Source organism: Salmo trutta, chromosome 32 (genome assembly GCF_901001165.1).
Source record: "Salmo trutta chromosome 32, fSalTru1.1, whole genome shotgun sequence".
In the NCBI taxonomy this organism is placed as follows: Eukaryota; Metazoa; Chordata; class Actinopteri; order Salmoniformes; family Salmonidae; genus Salmo; species Salmo trutta.
Genome location: NC_042988.1, coordinates 8,965,807 through 8,985,210, shown reverse-complemented (window position 1 = coordinate 8,985,210; position 19,404 = coordinate 8,965,807). Strand labels below are relative to the sequence as shown.

Genomic DNA, 19,404 nt, shown 5'->3' with positions numbered 1-19,404 from the left:
TTGTTTTATCACAAACCATCCTTGTTTTAGTAAGTTGTGTTGCTTTCATTACATGTCATGCACCAGGCCCAGATACTGTATATTGGCTATAGAAATTAAGTAGATCGACTATTTGCATTGCATGAATTTGCATTTGCTCTGTTGTTTCCCTTTTTGTTAGTGACCAACTCTTTGATTCATGGTGGGCATATTGTTTTTGTGCTGTTTGTAGAGTGCAGGTATTGTTTTATGTCAATAGAGGGAATACTGCCATCTTGTGGAATCAGGTGGTTCAGGTCATATAGGCTCGGCCTAGTAGCACTCTAAAAACAGTAGATGTATCTATCCCCTGAGGCAGGTATTCCCAAACTGAGGATGGCAATGCCAAATAAAAATGCGATTCACATAAAATAACTAAAAATAAAAATCTTCATATTTTCAAACAGTCCATTTATATTTTCCAATGGGGCTATACTGTACACCTGGGTGAGGTTTTTTTCTCACCTGAGTAGCCTCGTTTCTCGTTTCACTGCCAGAAATAAAATTAAACCATCTAGTGTTCAGCTAAATAACAACACAATGTCAAATACAGGTAGCCTAGTCAAATAATTAACATCCAATCACATTAACCGTTACTCCCCTCAGGAATTCCACTAACGGTCTGTATGTAGCCAAACTGTAGCTGCTGCTCATGTTGGTATCGGTACTGATGGCACAAAAGCCATGACAGGGAGACATAGTGGAGTGGTAACGTGTGCAAACAGTTGCTCCCGCCGCCACTTGGGTCCACTGCAGCATCCACCGAGAGGCTCTTGCTGCCAAGGGAATGCCTGACAGCTTGAAAGACGTTTTGGACACTACAGTGAAATTGGTTAACTTTGTTAAAGCAGAGTCCCTGAACTCTCCTGTATTTTCTGCACTGTGCAATTATATGGGCAGCGACCATGTAATGTTTTACAACATACAGAAGTGCTGGGTCGTTCGTGAACCCGGCTCGCGTATCAGAAGAGCCAAATCTATTTATAAAAATATAAAACATTTTAGATATGAATAATCAAGAGATTTAAATGAATAGAATTACCTAATTCAAAGAACGAAAAAAGAAATAAAATAATATAGGCCCAAATGCTCAAGCACAGACACATTCGTTCTGACTGTCTACTCAGACTAACAGCCTCAGCTGTTGTTCCTGTCAATCAGACACGCAGTGCCAACCAATGAACCAAAGATGCGTGAAGGAGGGCCGAGCCAACTCACTCACAGTCACACACTTAACAGCCGAGGAGAGAGAGGAAGGACAGCTGTGAAAACAACAGCTGGAAAATGAGTTGGAAGCACAGTAGCATTTGGATGCATTTTAATAATGTAGACAATGTTAGAGCACAGTGTAGAATTTGCCAAAACACAGTCTCATATAAAGCCGGTTCAATGCACAACCTACACCGGCATATGTGAACTGTGCACCCAACTGTGAAGCTAGCTGTAGCGGAGCTTCCAGAAACTAGCGGGCCTGCTAGTGATAGTGGTGGAGCCAGCACCTCCACACGTGGAGATGTATCCACTCAGTCAAGTAGGCCTACTCCGCGACCCACAGCAGCGCAGTCTTCTATGGACCAGTTTATGCCAAAGTCTATGTCTGTAGCAAAACAAGGCCAAATTGATATTGCATTGTCTAAAATGATTGCCACTGATTTCCAGCCATTTTCGATCGTGGAGGACAGAGGTTTTAGAAATTATAGCAATAGTCTAAATCCAACGTACACAATTCCAAGCAGGAAAACCCTTTCAAAATCACTTATTCCACAACTGTACGAGAGCACACAGGCTTCAGTGCGGGAAAGAGTCCAAAAAGCTACTGCAGTTAGCCTTACCACTGACTGCCGGACATAAAGTGTAACCACTTCTTACATGTCGGTTACATGTCACTTCATTGAAGAATCACAGCCAGCCACCAGAGAGAAGCAAATGTAAACACAGGACATGTGACAGAGTTGATGGACACCCTATGTTCATCAATGGACAGAAAGTTCCACAGAATGGAATATAATCACGTGCTATCAGAAACCGCTACACTTGACCCCAGGTTTAAGAAGTTAGCCTGCAGTGATGTCAGAGCGATTGATGAGGCTCTTCAAAGAATAACCTCAGCAGCAGGGAGGGACAGCCCCAGCAGTCAGCTGGCTCAGGCACCAGGGCAACAGGAAGAAGAGGGAGCAGATGGAGCAGAAGCACCAGCAGTAGTGCCACAAACGTCTGCTGTTTGGATTGGTGTTCATTGGTGTTCTTCCATGCCGTCCCTAGGAGGGGTGCGTCACTTGAGTGGGTTGAGTCACTGACGTGGTCTTCCTGTCTAGGTTGGTGCCCCCGCTTGTGTTGTGCCGTGGCGGAGATCTTTGTGGGCTATACTCGTCCTTGTCTCAGGATGGTAAGTTGGTGGTTGACGATATCCCTCTAGTGGTGTGGGGGCTGTGCTTTGGCAAAGTGGGTGGGGTTATATCCTTCCTGTTTGGCCCTGTCCGGGGGTATCATCGGATGGGGCCACAGTGTCTCCTGACCCCTCCTGTCTCAGCCTCCAGTATTTATGCTGCAGTAGTTTATGTATCGGGGGGCTAGGGTCAGTCTGTTATATCTTGAGTATTTCTCCTGTCTTATCCGGTGTCCTGTGTGAATTTAAGTATGCTCTCTCTAATTCTCTCTTTCTTTCTCTCTTTCTTTCTTTCTCTCTCTCGGAGGACCTGAGCCCTAGGACCATGCCTCAGGACTACCTGACATGATGACTCCTTGCTGTCCCCAGTCCACCTGGCCGTGCTTCTGCTCCAGTTTCATCTGTTCTGCCTGCGGCTATGGAACCCTGACCTGTTCACCGGACGTGCTACCTGTCCCAGACCTGCTGTTTTCAACTCTCTAGAGACAGCAGGAGCGGTAGAGATACTCTCAATGATCGGCTATAAAAAGCCAACTGACATTTACTCTTGAGGTGCTGACTTGTTGTACCCTCGACAACTACTGTGATTATTATTATTTGACCATGCTGGTCATTTATGAACATTTGAACATCTTGGCCATGTTCTGTTATAATCTCCACAGCCAGAAGAGGACTGGCCACCCCTCATAGCCTGGTTCCTCTCTAGGTTTCTTCCTAGGTTTTGGCCTTTCTAGGGAGTTTTTCCTAGCCACCTTGCTTCTACACCTGCATTGCTTGCGGTTTGGGGTTTTAGGCTGGGTTTCTGTACAGCACTTTGAGATATCAGCTGATGTAAGAAGGGCTATATAAATACATTTGATTTGATTTGATTTGGATTCTGTTTGACGAGAGAGCAACTGGGGATGCAGCATGAAGGAATCCCTCAGCAGATGCCATAATGGAGGTCCAATCCTATTTGGAGGAGCTCCTCCTGCAGATCTGCAGATCCTCTGAGCTGGTGGAAGAACAAGACCACTGTCTACCCACGGCGTACTGAAGTCATGACAGAGAGACTCATAGTGCATAGTGGCCACATCTGTTCCCTCTGAAAGGGTCTTCTTGAAAACGGGACAAATAATTACTGAGAGAAGAAACCGCATCAGCCCCTCGAAAGTGAGACAGCTTGCATTTCTGAATGCAAATCTCTCATAAAAGCAAAATATGGTCAGCATTGCTGTGTGCTGCTGGTTATAACATGGCAATAAAGAAGAGAGAGAAAAGAGGGACCACATTCATGTTTTAAGTGGGATGCTGCAGTTTTGCAAATTGTTATTTATTTTCTTTGATATGGTGCAATATTCTATTATCATGTTGTTCAGATTGTATTCGTTTTGCATTGTTAGATTTATATCCACTTTGTTTATATACCTTAAAAAGTTATACTTTAAATAATAGCGTTCTTTTTCATAACCAAATGTATTTAAAAAGGCATTGGTTTGTAAGGTAGAGTATGATTTCATTTAATAATTTAATTTGAATTGTTTTAACACCAATCATAGTCAAACTATCGCAAACTGTTTGACTTGAAAAAATACAAAACATATATTTTTAAAGAGCCGTTTGGGAGCCGAACGAGCCGTCTCAGTGAAAAGAGCTGGAATACCCATCACTATTACTAACTATCATTTTCACATGTCTGACCGCTTGCTTGATGACGAGTTTCTCACACGACTGGCCTCTGGGTGATGTTTTTTCTCGACTGAATGATCTGAATCTAGGATTACAGGGACTCTCCGCAACTATATTCAATGTGCGGGACAAAATTGAGGGTATGTTTAAGAAATTGGAGCTCGTCTCTGTCTGCATTAAGGACAACACACAGGTCTTTCCGTCATTGTATGATTTTTTGTGTGCAAATGAACTCAAGCCTACGGACAATGTCAAATGTGATATAGCGAAGCACCTGATTGAGTTGAGTGCACAATTACGCAGGTACTTTCCCGAAACGGATGACACAAACAACTGGATTCGTTATCCCTTTCATGCCCTGCCTCCAGTCCACTTACCGATATCTGAACAAGAGAGCCTCATAGAAATTGCAACACGCGGTTCTCTGAATTGCAGAGTGTCCTGCCTTTGCAAATCGCGCTGTTAAGACACTGATGCCCTTTGCAACCACGTACCTATGTGAGAGTAGATTCTCGGCCCTCACTAGCATGAAAATGAAATACAGGCACAGACTGTGTGTGGAAAATAATTTAAGACTGAGACTCTCTCCAATCCAACTATATTGCAGAGTTATGTGCATCCTTTCAAGCAAACCCTTCTCATTAACCTGTGGGGAGTTATTCACAATTTTCGATTAACAAAGAAGGTTTTATATGTAAGATGGTTAAATAAAGAGCAAAATAATGTATTATTATAATATTGTTATTTGTGCCCTGGTCCTATAAGAGCTCTTTGTCACTTCCCACGAGCTGGTTTGTGATAAAAACTCACACTCATTCTGATGTTTAATAAATGTATCGTATAGTGTGTGTGGCAGGCTTACAATGATGGCAAAAAACAACATTTGAGAGTGCGCTGACCCTGGTGCTGGAGGGGGTACGCAGCTGGAGGTTGAACGTTTGAAGGGGCAGGGGCATATAAAAAGTTTGGGAACCACTGCCGTGAGGCAATAGAAAACAAAGCTAATGGAATAGATAGAATGGAGACTTCTAGTCTTGGGCGGGACTTAAATTGGGGAAAGATTAACTTCATGCAAAAGTCTCTGCGATATCGCAGCGCAATTTACCAATATAACTTCCAGACCCTACTGGATAGGCTGTTGATACCGAGCACTATCGGGCACGCTGTCGGCTTGCTAGCAACCACAGGACGAGCCACGCTGGACAATGCTAGCGTGGCTAGGCAAAGCATCGCTGCTTGTGGATCACAGCCGTGGGATTAAACGTATTGTAATGAAATAGGCAGGGAGCAGGCCTCGAACCCTCGACCTTCTAAGCACGAAGTCCAGCGCGCTATCGACTGTGCCCCAAAAGCATGCTCAAGCGGCAGAGTCAATATCCGCGCGTATAAACCCAGGGTCATTACAGTATTGTGGCGTGATGCCTGACAAAATGTGCACCACCACCGCCCGCAGTCGCTATTGAGTCATTTTGGCTGTCTGTCACATGCATCACATGTTGCCTGGGGAGGCTCCAGTCGTTCACCACAGTGAGTCTCCAGACAGAGAGAGACAACAGGCAGCACAAATGTGGGTCATTACTGCGGTGTGTGTGTGCAGCAGCCACATGACCACAGGCAGGGGAGGCGTTGCCATGGAGTTGAGAGATTCAAGGCCTCAGCTGCAATGAATCTCCCTGAGAACTGGTGCCTGCTGTGAGCCAACCTGCTGCAGGTACAGTGATCTGGACCCTACATAATTTGGTTCTGGTGGCACTTGGCTGCAGCATGCTGCTTACAACACCACCAGAGTTGTGGGTTTGAATCTTGAATGGGGCCACATATACAGAATATGTTTGATAATACAAGTTGCTTTGCAGCTAATAATCATTTCATTATGCAATGTAGATGTGGATATTCGATGATGTTACATATAAATAATTGAAGCCCATCAATATTAATAATAAATCTGTGCATTTTCTCACAGACTCACACTGTAGGAACCCAATTCTCTTTTGTTATCCAAGCTGGAGAAGAGTAGGGACGGCTGGTTTGTTGCTCTGCCATCTGCTGGCTGCATATGGTCAGTAGAAATAAATCATTACATTTGAGTAGGTTGAAGATAATAATATTACCACTACCAGTATTACTGTTACCACTAGTCCTATTGTCAATAGGTATGAATGATACAAGTAATATTTAATATGTTCATGGTATATAGTGAATGTGCTGTTATATAGGGATATATTGGGTTCAGTCAAGGCAACATCTCTTACCATCCCGCCTCTTCTCTCTGCAGCAAGTCTGCAGTGTTGAGTCATTGGTTTAGACAGCTGGGCTGCATCCCAAATGGCACACTATCCCCTAAATAGTGCACTTCTTTTGCCAGAGCCCCATGGGCCCTGTTCAAAAGTAGTGTGCATTGTAGGGAATAGGATGCCATTTGAGACTTTCCTCTGCTGTGTTGACCCATGGTTAACTCCAAAGGATGATAATTCTGCCACTGCACATTAGAACCTGGTGATAGAGGGAAATTATATCTCTCTGTGTAGACTAGACAGATGGAATCCCATTATAAACTGGAAGGTAAAAAAAATGTACACACAGATATTTTAGAACATGGTTTTCTCACCATGTCCTCTGTGCCCATCAGGTCTGTTATTGGAGTGTTTTACATGCCCAAGGAGCATTGTGGTGACACTGACAGGAAGAACCACCCAACCTTAACCAAACAGAAAGAATGGCAAGGGCAACATGTGTAAGAGGCTAGGGTAGACCAGGCCTTCTCAAAGTCAAATTATAATGGCTGAACATGAAGATGGTGTTTGTTCTTTAAATAAACAACACAAAAAGATTACAAAAGAATTACACTATTGCAATGCCTTTTTAATTCAGTTTATAGCCTATGGTATTCTTTCTATATAGGGTGAGTGAGCAAATCACATGGGTATGAGCCTATAAAAAGATGCCTGTAATTTAATCTTTAAAAAAATATCTATAACATGCCACTTTCCACCTCCGGTGCCCAGAGAATGGTGGCAAAGTGTCTCTAAGTGCAAAAATGATGACTATCAATTTACGAAACATAAAACAATGACATCATAGAATACAAGTTTCCCTCTAATCCTGCATGTTATTGTTATATTCAGTGGGATAGGCCTGCATTTTAAGAGATGGCTTGGTTTATTCCCTATTTTTCATTTGTTTTTTACCAGGTTAGAGTCATTGAGATAAAAATCTATTTTTCAAGAGAGACCTTAATTTATATACATTTCTACCATGTATATTCAGCTATCCAGTCCATATGTGCAATTAGCCTAGTAGTAGCCTACACACTTTGGAAAAAATACGCTATCTAGAACCCAAAAGGGTTTCCCCAGAGGATTCTACATGGGACCCAAATGAGTTCTACCTCGAACCAAAAAGGGTTCTCCTATGAGGACAGCCAGAGAACCCTTTTGGAATCCTTTTTTTTCTAAGAGTGTATGTGATGGGTTGAATAATATGACACTCATAATGTGAGTAGAATTATTCAATACTGTATAAGGCAATAGCTGTATAAAATGTATTCTCTGTTCAGTGCATTGGTAAATAACAATGTCATGCTCCCTGATGTGGTTAGTGGTATAGGCTACTATAAGACATATTTATGTCAAGAGGTCATTTGTTTGTAAAACAACTGAACAAAAATATAAACTGAGAAAAAATATAAACACCACATGTAAAGTGTTGGTTCCATGTTGAATGAGCTGAAATAAAAAATCCCAGAAATGTTCCAATTGTACAAAAAACGTATTTCTCTAAAATGTTGTGCACAAATTTGTTTACATCCCTGTTAGTGAGCATTTATCCTTTGCCAAGATAATCAATCCACCTGACAGATATGACATATCAAGAAGCTAATTAAACCGCATGGTCATTATGCAGGTGCACCTTGTGCTGGGGACAATAAAAGGCCACTCTAAAATGTGCAGTTTTTTCACACAACAAAATGCCACAGATGTATCAAGTTTTGAGAGAGCGTGCTATTGGCATGCTGAATGTCCACCAGAACTGTTGCTAAATCATTTTATGTTAATTTCTCTACCAAAAGCCGCCTACTACATACTTTTTGACAATTTGCCAGTATGTCCAACCGTCCTCACAACTGCAGATGACGTGTAACCAAGCCAGCCCAGGACCTCCATATGTGGCTTCTTCACATGCTGGATCGTCTGTAATAAAGCCCTTTTGTGTGGAAAAAAACGAATTCTGATTGTGCATAGCTCCACAGTGGGTGGGCCAATGCCTTCCCAGGCCCACCCATGGCTGCGCTCCTGCCCAGTCATGAGAAATCCATAGATTAGGGTTTAATTAAATTATTTCAGTTGACTAATTGAATTATTGAAATTGTTGGATGTTGCATTTATATTTTTGTTCAGTATACATCGATAAAGGAAATGGAAACACGTTTAGACAACATATGTTTAATGTAATTAAAAGGCACTATAACGCCTGTAGCCTATCCGATAAACTTGACAAGGATCTCATCTAGATTAGGCCTTCTTAAACCCCCTAAACCCATAAACGATAAAGAGATTTTTGTTGTAATCCAGGAATAACTGTGTTCGACTATTTGTCCCTGCATTTAAGGAGCAACTGCCCGTGGCAAATGGTATTTTCATGTAAGTGGGACATTCTGCAAAGGATTGTTTCAATTTTACCACACACCAAGAACAGAAACTCGTCACACTTATCACCATCGTATAAACGATCTAACAAAACCTCACTGGGTTTGGATAATCCTATGGTGAAGTGTCAAAAGGAAAGTGGTGCCATTTGGAGGTGACACTGGCTGTTGTTACACTGCTGTGCACTGTACACACATACAAATAGTAATACAGGCCTAGCATACCATCCCGTCAAAATAGTTAATTGTGTCTTTGGAAGATGTTGTGATTGCTTTTGAATAGTGAGCATTAACCATTGTTCTTCTTGTGTGTTCACAGATTTAACTCACGAGGTCGCTGCCGACTCTCACATTTTTGTTCCATTCCAAGGAACAGGCGAACAATGTAACAACCACTACCACTTCGATATATATATTTTACTGTTCATTATAATCTATTTTTTAATGATGTGTGTAACATTTCATTGGGCTATACTTTCACTTTATTTATTTCAGATCGAGCTATATGAAAGTGTAACAGCTTTTGGCGTTTGGTCACCAGTAGGCCTAATGGCTTTGGGCTATAAGGGGCTATACACGCAAATACAATGTCATTTGTAATTATTTGGGTGCTGAAATTAGTCACTTGTATAAAAACTTAATTTTAAGTGACGTCGGGGCTCCAGTTTAATCGGCTATAAACCATAGGTCTAGCAGTCGGTTCAGTGGGCTAATAAATCATCTATAGGCCTGTTCGATTATTGTCCCGAATTTATTGTAGCCAACAGCCCTACGAGAGGCATGTCTCTTGCAATATTAAATAGGGGGGAATCTTCAAGTGTATTTTGTTTTGCTCTACATCAAGGGTTAAGGTTGCCTGTGATGCCATATGCTGTTGGTGGTGAGGAGAGGAGGGGAGGGGGAGGGATGGAGAGAGAGAGAGAGGGATGGGGAGAGAGAGAGAGATTGAGAGAGAGAAAGAGAGAGAGAGAGAACGAGCAAAAGGCATCAGTTCGCTACGCTCGCAAGGGAATCAGAAGCGAAAACAGAACGTGGACACAATGGATTCTATAACAGACGGATTGTAACTTGAACCAACCTCTGTGAAACACTGTGATCAAGGTACGGTAAACAAACCTAGTAAAGATGTAACGGCATTACATGTTTTTGCTTTTATCTTGCTCTTGTAGGGCAAAATAACTATTATTCCGACTGCAGAAGATGCAGGAAGCGAGGTGTTCGAGGCCCTTAATTTCCGCAGGGTCCTAATGTTTTTGACAACACGGAGTTTTGACGGACGCACATAGGGTATTGTCGGGGATGTTTAATGAAAAGTGTATTCCACAATAAATGTCCTGTATAGACATAGTTTGTTGAGCAGTGCTAGCGTTTATAGCGAACAGACTAAACTATAGCGCTCCGTAATCCTAACTGACTGTCTGCCTGGTAGTCTATTAGTCACAACAAAAACCTAACATGACATGTGTTTATTCTAGATGCTCTGTTGCACATCAGACACACGTTGCTACATTTTACAGACTACCTATTTGGAACGTGTCGTTTCCTGATACAATGTATCGTACGATTGTTGGACTGTAGCTGAGAAAATTGCTATTTTGTGTCAAAATTACGGAATGGTCTATACGCTGAGAAGGTAAGTCACTGACAAAATAGCGTGCTCTATCAATAAAGAATTTAGGGTAGATTGTGTTCGTGTTTTGTAGAGGATGTCCTTTGTGCTGTCAATGCATAGGCTGTTGCAATAGGTTATTCCATTCATGGAAATGGCACTGATCAAATGCGGATATCCGGATTCTCTGTCCGATTTCAATTCGGCCCAATGTTGGATAGATTCTCATCAAAGGCATTAGGCATATCATATTTAAATCCAACTGACATCATACATTACATGTAGACTACAGCAGTTTACATACAATAGGCCTATGTGTAGTGGTAGCAGGATACTGTGCTTTCTTTGTAAATACAATTAGAACGTTCATGGGATAAGGGGTCGCCATGGTAATATACAATAACAGGAAACTGGATCAATACAGTGCTGCTGATTTGAAGAATAAAGGCATTGTGGCTGGTATTTGCATAAGTATGGTCCAGCCTGATATGTTTTACATGGTTTGCAACAACAATTAGGCATATTTAGTCTATAACATGGTCTGAGTGCGGGAAGGTAGCCTAGCGGTTAGAGCGTTGAACTAGTAACCAAAAGTTTGCAAGATCGAATCCCTGAGCTGACAAGGTAAAAACCTGTCGTTCTGCCCCCTGAACAAGGCAGTTAACCCACTGTTCCTAGGCTGTCATTGAAAATAAGAATTTGTTCTTAACTGACTTGCCTAGTTAAATACAAATATATACAAAAGTATGTGGACACCCTTTGAAATTAGTGTATTCGGCTATTTCAGCCACACCTGTTGCTGAAATGTGTATAAAATTGAGCACACAACCATTGGCAGTGACTTTCAACATGGTGCTGTCATAGGATGCCACCTTTACAACAAGTGAGTTTGTCAAATTTCTGCCCTGCTAGAACTGCCCTGGTCAACTGTAGGTGCTGATATTGTGAAGTGTCTAGGAGCAACAACGGCTCAGCCGTGAAGTGGTCAGGCCACACAAGCTCACAGAACAGGACTGCAGAGTTCTAAAGTGCATAACATGTAAAAATCGTCTGTTCTTGGTTGCAACACTCACTACCGAGTTCTAAACTGCCACTGGAAGCAACGTCCGCACAATAACTGTTCATCGGGAGCTTCATGAAGTGGGTTTCCATGGTCGAGCAGCCGCACACAAGCTTAAGATCACCATGCGCAATACCAAGTGTTGGTTGGAGTGGTGTAAAGCTCACCGCCATTGGACTCTGGAGCAGTGGAAATGTTCTCTGGAGTGATGAATCACGCTACACCATCTGGCAGTCCGAAGAACGAATCTGGGTTTGGCGGATGCCAGGAGAACGCTACCTGCCCCAATGCATAGTGCCAACTGCAAAGTTTGGAGGAGGAATAATTGTCTGGGGCTGTTTTACATGGTTCTGGCTAGGCCCCTTAGTTCCAGTGAAAGGAAATCTTAACGCTACAGCATACAATTACATTCTAAACAATTCTGTGTTTCCAACTTTATGGCAACAGTTTGGGGAAGGCCCTTTCCAGTTTCAGCATGACAATGCCCCTGTGCACAAAGTGATGTCCGTACAGAAATGGTTTGTCGGGATCACTGTGTAAGAACTTGACTGGCCTGCACAGAGCCCTGACCTCAACCCCATATAACACATTTGGGATGAATTGGAATGCCGACTGTGAGACAAGCCTAATCGCCCAACGTCAGTGCCTAACCTCACTAATGCTCTTGTGGCTGAATGGAAGCAAGTGCCCGCAGCAAAGTTCCAACATCTAGTGGAAAGCCTTCCCAGAAGAGTGAAGGCTGTTATAGCAACAAACGACGAGCAGGTGTCTACATACTGTTGGTTATATACTGTATTTGAGTGACCGTAAAGACATTGGATTTGTAGTCCTCTCTCACCCAGACTCATGGCTCTGATTACATGAATGAGGATTATTGTAATACAGTTAGCTTTAAGACCCTGTGGTGTCTTTCTACTTTGCAGCAGCTTTTGCTGTCGGTGGTGAGACCAGAAATCTTGAGGCAGCTGAGAGAAATCCTAGCGATCAAAATTATATAATGACTAAGGGATACAGCACAAGTAATCCGTCACAAGTTGGATTTCTGCCAGGCCTACTCCAATTTGCTATCTCTGTGTTATTGTTGTAAACCCTAGACTAGTCATATCATATTTATCTCATATCATTCACTGCAGTTCTCCTTTCTAAGTGTAGGTGAATAGATAGGTTACAGCCTGGGGCGCTGCAAATCTCCTATTTACATCAGCATAAACTTCCCTCACACCCACGTGTGTAGCTTTCTATTTTTTCTCTCTCTTGGATTTCTCTAACTTGCTCCTTTTCAAGCCTCTATCCATCCTTCCCTTTCTTTCTTGTGTGCAAGATCTCTATCTATCTTCCTTTCGTTTTCACTAACCCGCTCTCTCTTCCCCACTATCGCTCAATGCGGTTATTGCTTTTGTGTCTGTCTACCTTATGTGGCAACCAAACTCCCTCAGGTGAAATTGAGTGGTTTTGTTTGTTTTTCTCATCCAGGGGGAGGAAGACAGAGGAGCTATGCTGTCACTTCCAAGTCTCAGTGGCTCAGTTTGATTAACCATGATGAAGACTGAACCCCCATCGGCGGGCAGTGCCAGCTCCACCCTCCGGAGCCCGTCCCCCCACAGGAACGCCTATGAGGCGGGCATCCAGGCTCTGAAGCAGGCCCACGACGCCCTGAATAATGCCGCCAATGGGGACGATGCTGCCAAGGACGGCAAGCCGCCACGACCTACCGGTAGGGGCCGCCGCCAGTACGGCTCCAATGTCCACCGCATCAAGAACATGTTCATGCAGATGCAGTCGCCTGGCGACGAGGATGACCCGTCCAAGGCCAATGACCAGGCGGTGCGGCTGTCCCTGCCCAGGGCCAGCAGCCTCAATGAGGACGTGAACCACAGCGCCCTGCTCAAGCTGGGCGCCACTGTCTCCGAGCGCGTCAACCGCTTCGACCCCAAGGGCGGCGAAGTCGGCGGGTCCCGAGGGGCCTCAGCAGGGTACTCCAAGCTGCAGGAGACGAGGAAGATCTTCGAGCAGCGCCAGCTGCAGGAGAAGCAGTCAGCCACCAACCGCATCCTGCTCAAGAAGGAGCGTCCGGTTTCGTCCGCGGTCCAGGACAGCCGGCTGGACGTGGTAGTGCGCTTCAATGGCAGCACTGAGTCTCTGGACTGCCTGGATACGGTAGGGGCAGCCGGTGAGGCGGTGTCGCCCACCGTTAGCCAGCTAAGCGCCGTCTTCGAGAAGGGTGACCTGAGGAACAACCTGCACCGGCCCTCCTCCACGTCCCCGTTGCCCTCCCGAGGAGAAAGCCCCACTCCGGCAAAAACAGCGGAATGCCTCAACTCCAAAATCATCGCCAGGAAGGTGCAAGTCTTGCCCCCAGGCAGTCAGGAGGATGGGAGCAGCCAACCCTTGGACCAGGAGGGTTCCCCCAGAAGCCCCAGGAACAGAGCAGCTCCCCGAAACGACAACGGCTCCTCAGGAAGTCAACAAACAGGGGACAGGACCTCTTCTGCTTCTACTGAAGCCAAGCCTGAGAGGGAGAGAGGGAAGGAAGCCAGGGGCTCAAGTACCGGAGGCGAGCCTGGCAGGGAACCACTACCCAGGGACCAGGTGGACTCCTCCGCACCCGAGGCAGGATGCCGGCTGGTGCAGGCCGAGATCCACGCCTCACTGGAAAATGGAGAGGCCTCTGGGGGCCCCAGCGACATGGCAGGGCGGCAGGAGGGAGAGAGGGGCCACAGGGAGGAGCCAGGGGAGGGTCCCCAATGTGAGAGACAGGAAGAGGATGGCCTGGAGGAGGAGTCTCGTAAGGATGATTACTCGGAGGGCGACCTGGTGGACATCAGCGCGTACAGCGGCATCGGAGAGGACTCCGGCGGCAGCCAGCTGGATGAAGATGAGGAGGAGGAAGATGAGCCCTACGAGCCAGAGTCGAGCTGCTCTGAGATCCCAGGACTGCCTGCTGAGGAGGAAGCACCGCCGGAGAACAGGAAGATCTGCTTTAGCACTGGACCAATAAAGGTGAGTCTGGTTCAGGTGGGCAGAAATGAGGAACAGTTTATCAAGAGATAAGGGAAGAGACGTTAATACTGGTCTGTAGTGGAGATCAGAAGCTATCTGGTGGTAGACTATTATTTCGACCCTTAGGCATAGTACTTAGTTTTATTATTTGTTTTACAATAGTATTCAGAAGACAAAGCTCTATGACTCATTTGTGTAGAAGTTATAATGGTAGTTGGTTGACACTGCCACACAGTTTACGTTGGCCTACGTCTCTACACTGACACATTTGAATGACTTGCATTTCCTGTATTGGTGAAAACATCTTGTGAAAGCCTGTGCAAAGATCAGCATCCACACACTTCCTTCCACCTTCAAGTCAAATGTTATTAGTCACATGCTTTGTAAACAACAGGTGTGTACTAACAGTGAAATGCTTCCTTAGGGGCCCTTTCCAACAATGCAGACGCAATGATCAACAATAAATTGTCTATATACATGGGGTACCAGTACCGAGTCGATGTGCAGGGGTACAAGGTAATTGAGGTAGATATGTACATATAACTAGGAATAAAGTGGCATATAATAAACAGTAGCAGCAGTGTATGTGATCAGTCAAAATAGTTAATGCAGATAGTCCGGGTAACTATTTGGTTAACTATTTAAGAGAGGTGCAAGAAAGGTGATCAAGTTACATTTGAAATTCTCTACTAGTGTTTGCCATGTAAGTTTACCTATCTAAGATGTGCCAAATACATTCTCTCCAGCTCAGGGCTCCAGCTATGCCTTTGGTTTGCTAACTTTCTAGATAAGTAGCTAGCTTGCAAGATCAAGTTTCTTGGTTACAGCAGAGACAATCAATCCACTCCTGGATCAAGATCCCTGCTGTCTAATATTTATTATGTGCGTGCAACCTTTTTCAGATAATTGTACAACTTCATGACCTGTGGTGTCTTTATCCTTGCAATTAGTTTAATGTTCTCTTGCGCTTGCTAGCATTTAGCTAGTGTGAATTTGCCAGTTTTTTTTTAGCATTTATTTAAAAAAAAAAAATCATTCAATTGTGTGCACTGCCGGTATAACCATATACCCCGGTATGGTACATATACCCCGGTATGGTATACTTCCCAACTCTTCTACAGAGTGCTTCAGAGATAGAAGCTAATAGCCCTGGTTTTGACTTCTGGATATCAGGCCAACTTATTGGTTTAGCTGTTTCAACACAGCAGCTGTATCCAGTACAGCGTGTGTTTACTGCAGAACACATTTAGCACTACTATGTGAGCTGCTCTATGTATGACTAAGTGACTGACAACTTGTGAAATCTCTTTTTGGCTTGGTCAGCATTCATTCATTTGCTTGACACCGAGGGCCTTCTCATTAGTCCTGACAGCAAGATAGACTTGTTCCTCCTGCCTTGACGCCAGTCAGGTTAATCGTTTCAGCTTGCACCAGCAATAATTATTGTGGTGAAATCCAATGTAGAAATCCCCCTTCAACAGCTTATTTCCTCTAAGATCTATATGTTGGATCAAGGGACCTCAAAAAAGCTGAGGCGTAGAAAACGGATTTTTTAATTCCTAAAGCTGACTTCTGCTCCAGTGATATGTCATTTCCAGCCAGGTATAGGCTGGGTGTTCTCAGGGGCTTCAGCCTGAACCACAAGTACATAGTTTACATAAAATGTGAAATGATGTAGGTAGGTAGATATTAGCTCTAGGCTTCTGTATATTGTCATTATGAAATGTCAGATGAATATGCCAGTGGCCTTTCTCTCCTGTCCCTTGGTGACTTGCCATTAAATGCCACCAGCAAGGATTTCATCTCCCCACCATGCACAGCATGCTAACCAACCGGACAGCCACCGTATCACTGTAACTATGTGAGATGGATTTTCAGTAGCAATTTTTGCCTATAAAATATATCTTCACCTCTTCTCAGTCAGTGAGTGTCTGAGATTTCGTGATTGTGATGGGGCACAATAGATTGGCTGCATAGCCTTGTAATCCTTGTGAAGCATTGACTGCTTCGCAGTGGGCCACCCTTAAGCGCAGCCACTTGTGAAATGTGTAGTGGCAAGCCATGACTTTGCTGTCACAGCAAGCAATGTCCCTTTATTCCTCAGTGGCGGAGGATAGAAGCGATCATTTAGGCTAGTCCACCATGGCGTAGAGTGGAAGGTGTGAAGCTGTTAAATCTACTAGAACTATCTCTGCATAGCCATTGCTGTTGCACTGGCTTGATCGGACCTGTGCAAGAACTGGAGATGACAGTTCAGCGTCTTATTTGACCTTTCTGACCTATCGACCCTGTTATAATGTTATGGCTTTATTAACTCATCCAAGGGTGTGGCTTAACCATGGTACATTCACTGCAACTGGGAGTTCATTCTGCAGTCAGCTTCCATTGTTGGTAAACTGTGCTGTATATGAGTGTCTTCTTTTGTCTGCAGTAGTGCCTGATACTTACGCATATCCCCGTACCGTGACTGACTGACTCCCTCTCTTAGCCAAGGTGAGGGCACTCGGTGAAGAGAATGAATGTCAGGTAGGCATTCAGCAGGCCGTGGGGATGACTTGGTGAATCACCCGTGTTGTCCTCTTTGCAGAGATAAGGACAGAACAGGCAGGTACATTGTCCAGTCAGTCAGCTCCAGAGTTTCTGGGTCACAGGAGGGCTGCATCCCAAATTGCACTGTATTCCCTAGATAGTGCACTGACCTGGTCAAAAGTAGTGCATTATAACAAATTAAATTCAGACATTGGCCTCATTATGAAAAAAATGCCATCATTGATACATTTAATTACCATTTGTTTTCAGCGGGGTATCTCTTTGAAATAACTTATTCCAGGCCTATTCACAATGATATTGGGCTGGATGCTGATTGGAGAAACTTGCTGAATGATCATAGAAATCATTGTCAAAGCTTTTCTTTGAGGCAATTTACAAAAAATAAAGTCCTGGATACTTTACATACACAATTATATATATATATATATACATACACAATTACACATACACACATATATATATATATATATATATATATATATGTGTGTATGTGTAATTGTGTATGTATATTGGTTTATACAGGGCGCCTCCCGGACTGGGTCATGGAGGCCTGCGGTAATTCACCAGCTTTTCATAATTATAATAATAATAACAGTACAACAGAGAAAGAAATGTGCTGAAATTACTTCAAGTAAAGTCAAGATTATTTTAATCTGGTGGATGAATGCCTGGTGTAGGAGGACCTTTAGTCTAAAGAGAGAGAGAGAGAGAGCCGTGATAGGCCTCATAATTATATGTGTGGCATTGTGCAAACCATAGGGTAGTAGTCTGTAGTGGAAGAGTCCATGTTTGTGCTATATAGTGTTAAGAAGTTGAGGTGAGGGTCATAAGGCATTTTGGGGGTATTTGTAAGAATTATAGGTTAGGACACTTGAGTCTTGAGCTTGCCTTCACTTTTTTACACTAACTTACACGTTCCATGTCTGTGACTTGCTATTCTGAATCATATTTTGTTCAGTTCAGGTAATACAGGAATTGCTACCTTAAGGCCTCTGTGAAAGGTACTTTTCTATCGTTATATGAAGACACATGGATAAGATGTGACAGTTTAAGGACAGGAGCCTTGTGTAAAAGGGGTAGCTACTATAAGCTGGTGATCTGGCAGACCAAAGGCTTAGTGCTTTAGGGTTTCCAGAGAAGGACCAGTTCAGCTCTGCTGTTGTGCTCCAATGACTGAAATTGGCTTTTCAGTCCCTGAAATCTCCAAGGGAAACTGTAGTGCTTCTTTTGTTACACTCAAAGCCATTAACCTGTTCAATCCTGCCTTTGCTTTTTCTTCTCAGTGATTGATTCATTAGATTTTTCAGACTAATATGGCATTCATACCTCAATGACAGTGAAAGCACCGAAAAATGACATGAAAGCATAATACATTCTCCATCTCTTTCTTCAAAGCAGGGATGCTGTCACTCTTATCAGACAAATGTTTTACTTTCCATGGTGGAGAGCTGAGAATAAACATAATCTCTGCATTTAGAGCAAGCTAGACCCTGCACTCTTTCTTTCTGTCTGTCTGTCTGTCTGTCTGTCTGTCTGTCTGTCTGTCTGTCTGTCTGTCTGTCTGTCTGTCTGTCTGTCTGTCTGTGTCAGCTGGCTGGCAGTACATTCCTTCAGTCCCCTATGTCATACCACCCTGCATCCCACTGCTGGCTTGCCTCTGAAGCTTAGCAGGGTTGGTCCTGGTCAGTCCCTGGATGAGAGACAGATGCTGCTGTTGGAGGGCCAGTAGGAGGCACTCTTTCCGTAGGGCCAAATAAATATTCCAATGCCCCAGGGCAGTTATTGGGGACATTGCCCTGTGTAGGGTGCCTTCTTTCAAAGGGGACGTTAAACGGCGTCTTGACTCTCTGTGCTCACTAAAGATCCCATGGCACTTATCCTAAGAGTAGGGGTGTTAACCCAGGTGTCTTGGCTAAATTCCCAATCTGACCCTCATCGCATCATGGCCACCTAATCATCCCCAGCTTCAAATTGGCACATTCATCCCCCCTCCTCTCCCCTGTAACTATTCCCCAGGTCTTTGCTGTAAATGAAAATGTGTTCTCAGTCAACTTACCTTGTAAAATAATTTGCTGACAGCTCTGTGAGTTGGTCCCACACATGTTCGTTGTGTGTATGCCCACTCAAGTGTGGTTGAGTATTTGTATGTGATGCGAGAGTTTGTATCTGTCCACCCTTGTGTGATTGTGAGAGAGTGACCCTGTTAAGTTTTTCCTGATCCCAGACAGACTTGGGCGGCCCCTCTTATCATCTCAAAGGGAGGAAGCCATAGAGAGGGAAGGAGGGCTGGGAGTGTGGGGGCAGTTTAGGGGGAAGTAGGGCTGGGTGGGGCTAGGGCTGTGGTGATCATGAAATTGAATTAGCCGGTGATTGTCAAGCAAATAACTGCCATTCTCACAGTAATTGACGGTTAATTAACATGAACACATTTAGCATCTCCTGCGTATCATGCATAGCCTACAAGCCAC

At 44.1% G+C, this 19,404-nt stretch overlaps 1 protein-coding gene and 1 long non-coding RNA gene across 2 annotated transcripts in view; both read left to right on the top strand.

The window, feature by feature from the left end:
- Nucleotides 1–5,691: 5,691 nt before the first annotated feature.
- LOC115170605 (uncharacterized) lies at nt 5,692–9,098 on the top strand. The gene is made up of 3 exons (XR_003871071.1): nt 5,692–5,783; nt 6,036–6,131; nt 9,037–9,098. It is a non-coding gene; the product is annotated as an uncharacterized LOC115170605 (long non-coding RNA).
- Nucleotides 9,099–9,660: 562 nt separating this feature from the next.
- LOC115170990 (neurabin-2-like) overlaps nt 9,661–19,404 on the top strand; it is a 70,569-nt gene continuing 60,825 nt past the window's right edge. Inside the window, exons 1-2 of the mRNA XM_029727417.1 lie at nt 9,661–9,818; nt 12,860–14,386. Coding sequence (XP_029583277.1) covers nt 12,923–14,386 — 1,464 coding nt within the window. The 5' untranslated portion in view covers nt 9,661–9,818; nt 12,860–12,922. The remainder of the gene's footprint in view (nt 9,819–12,859; nt 14,387–19,404) is intronic.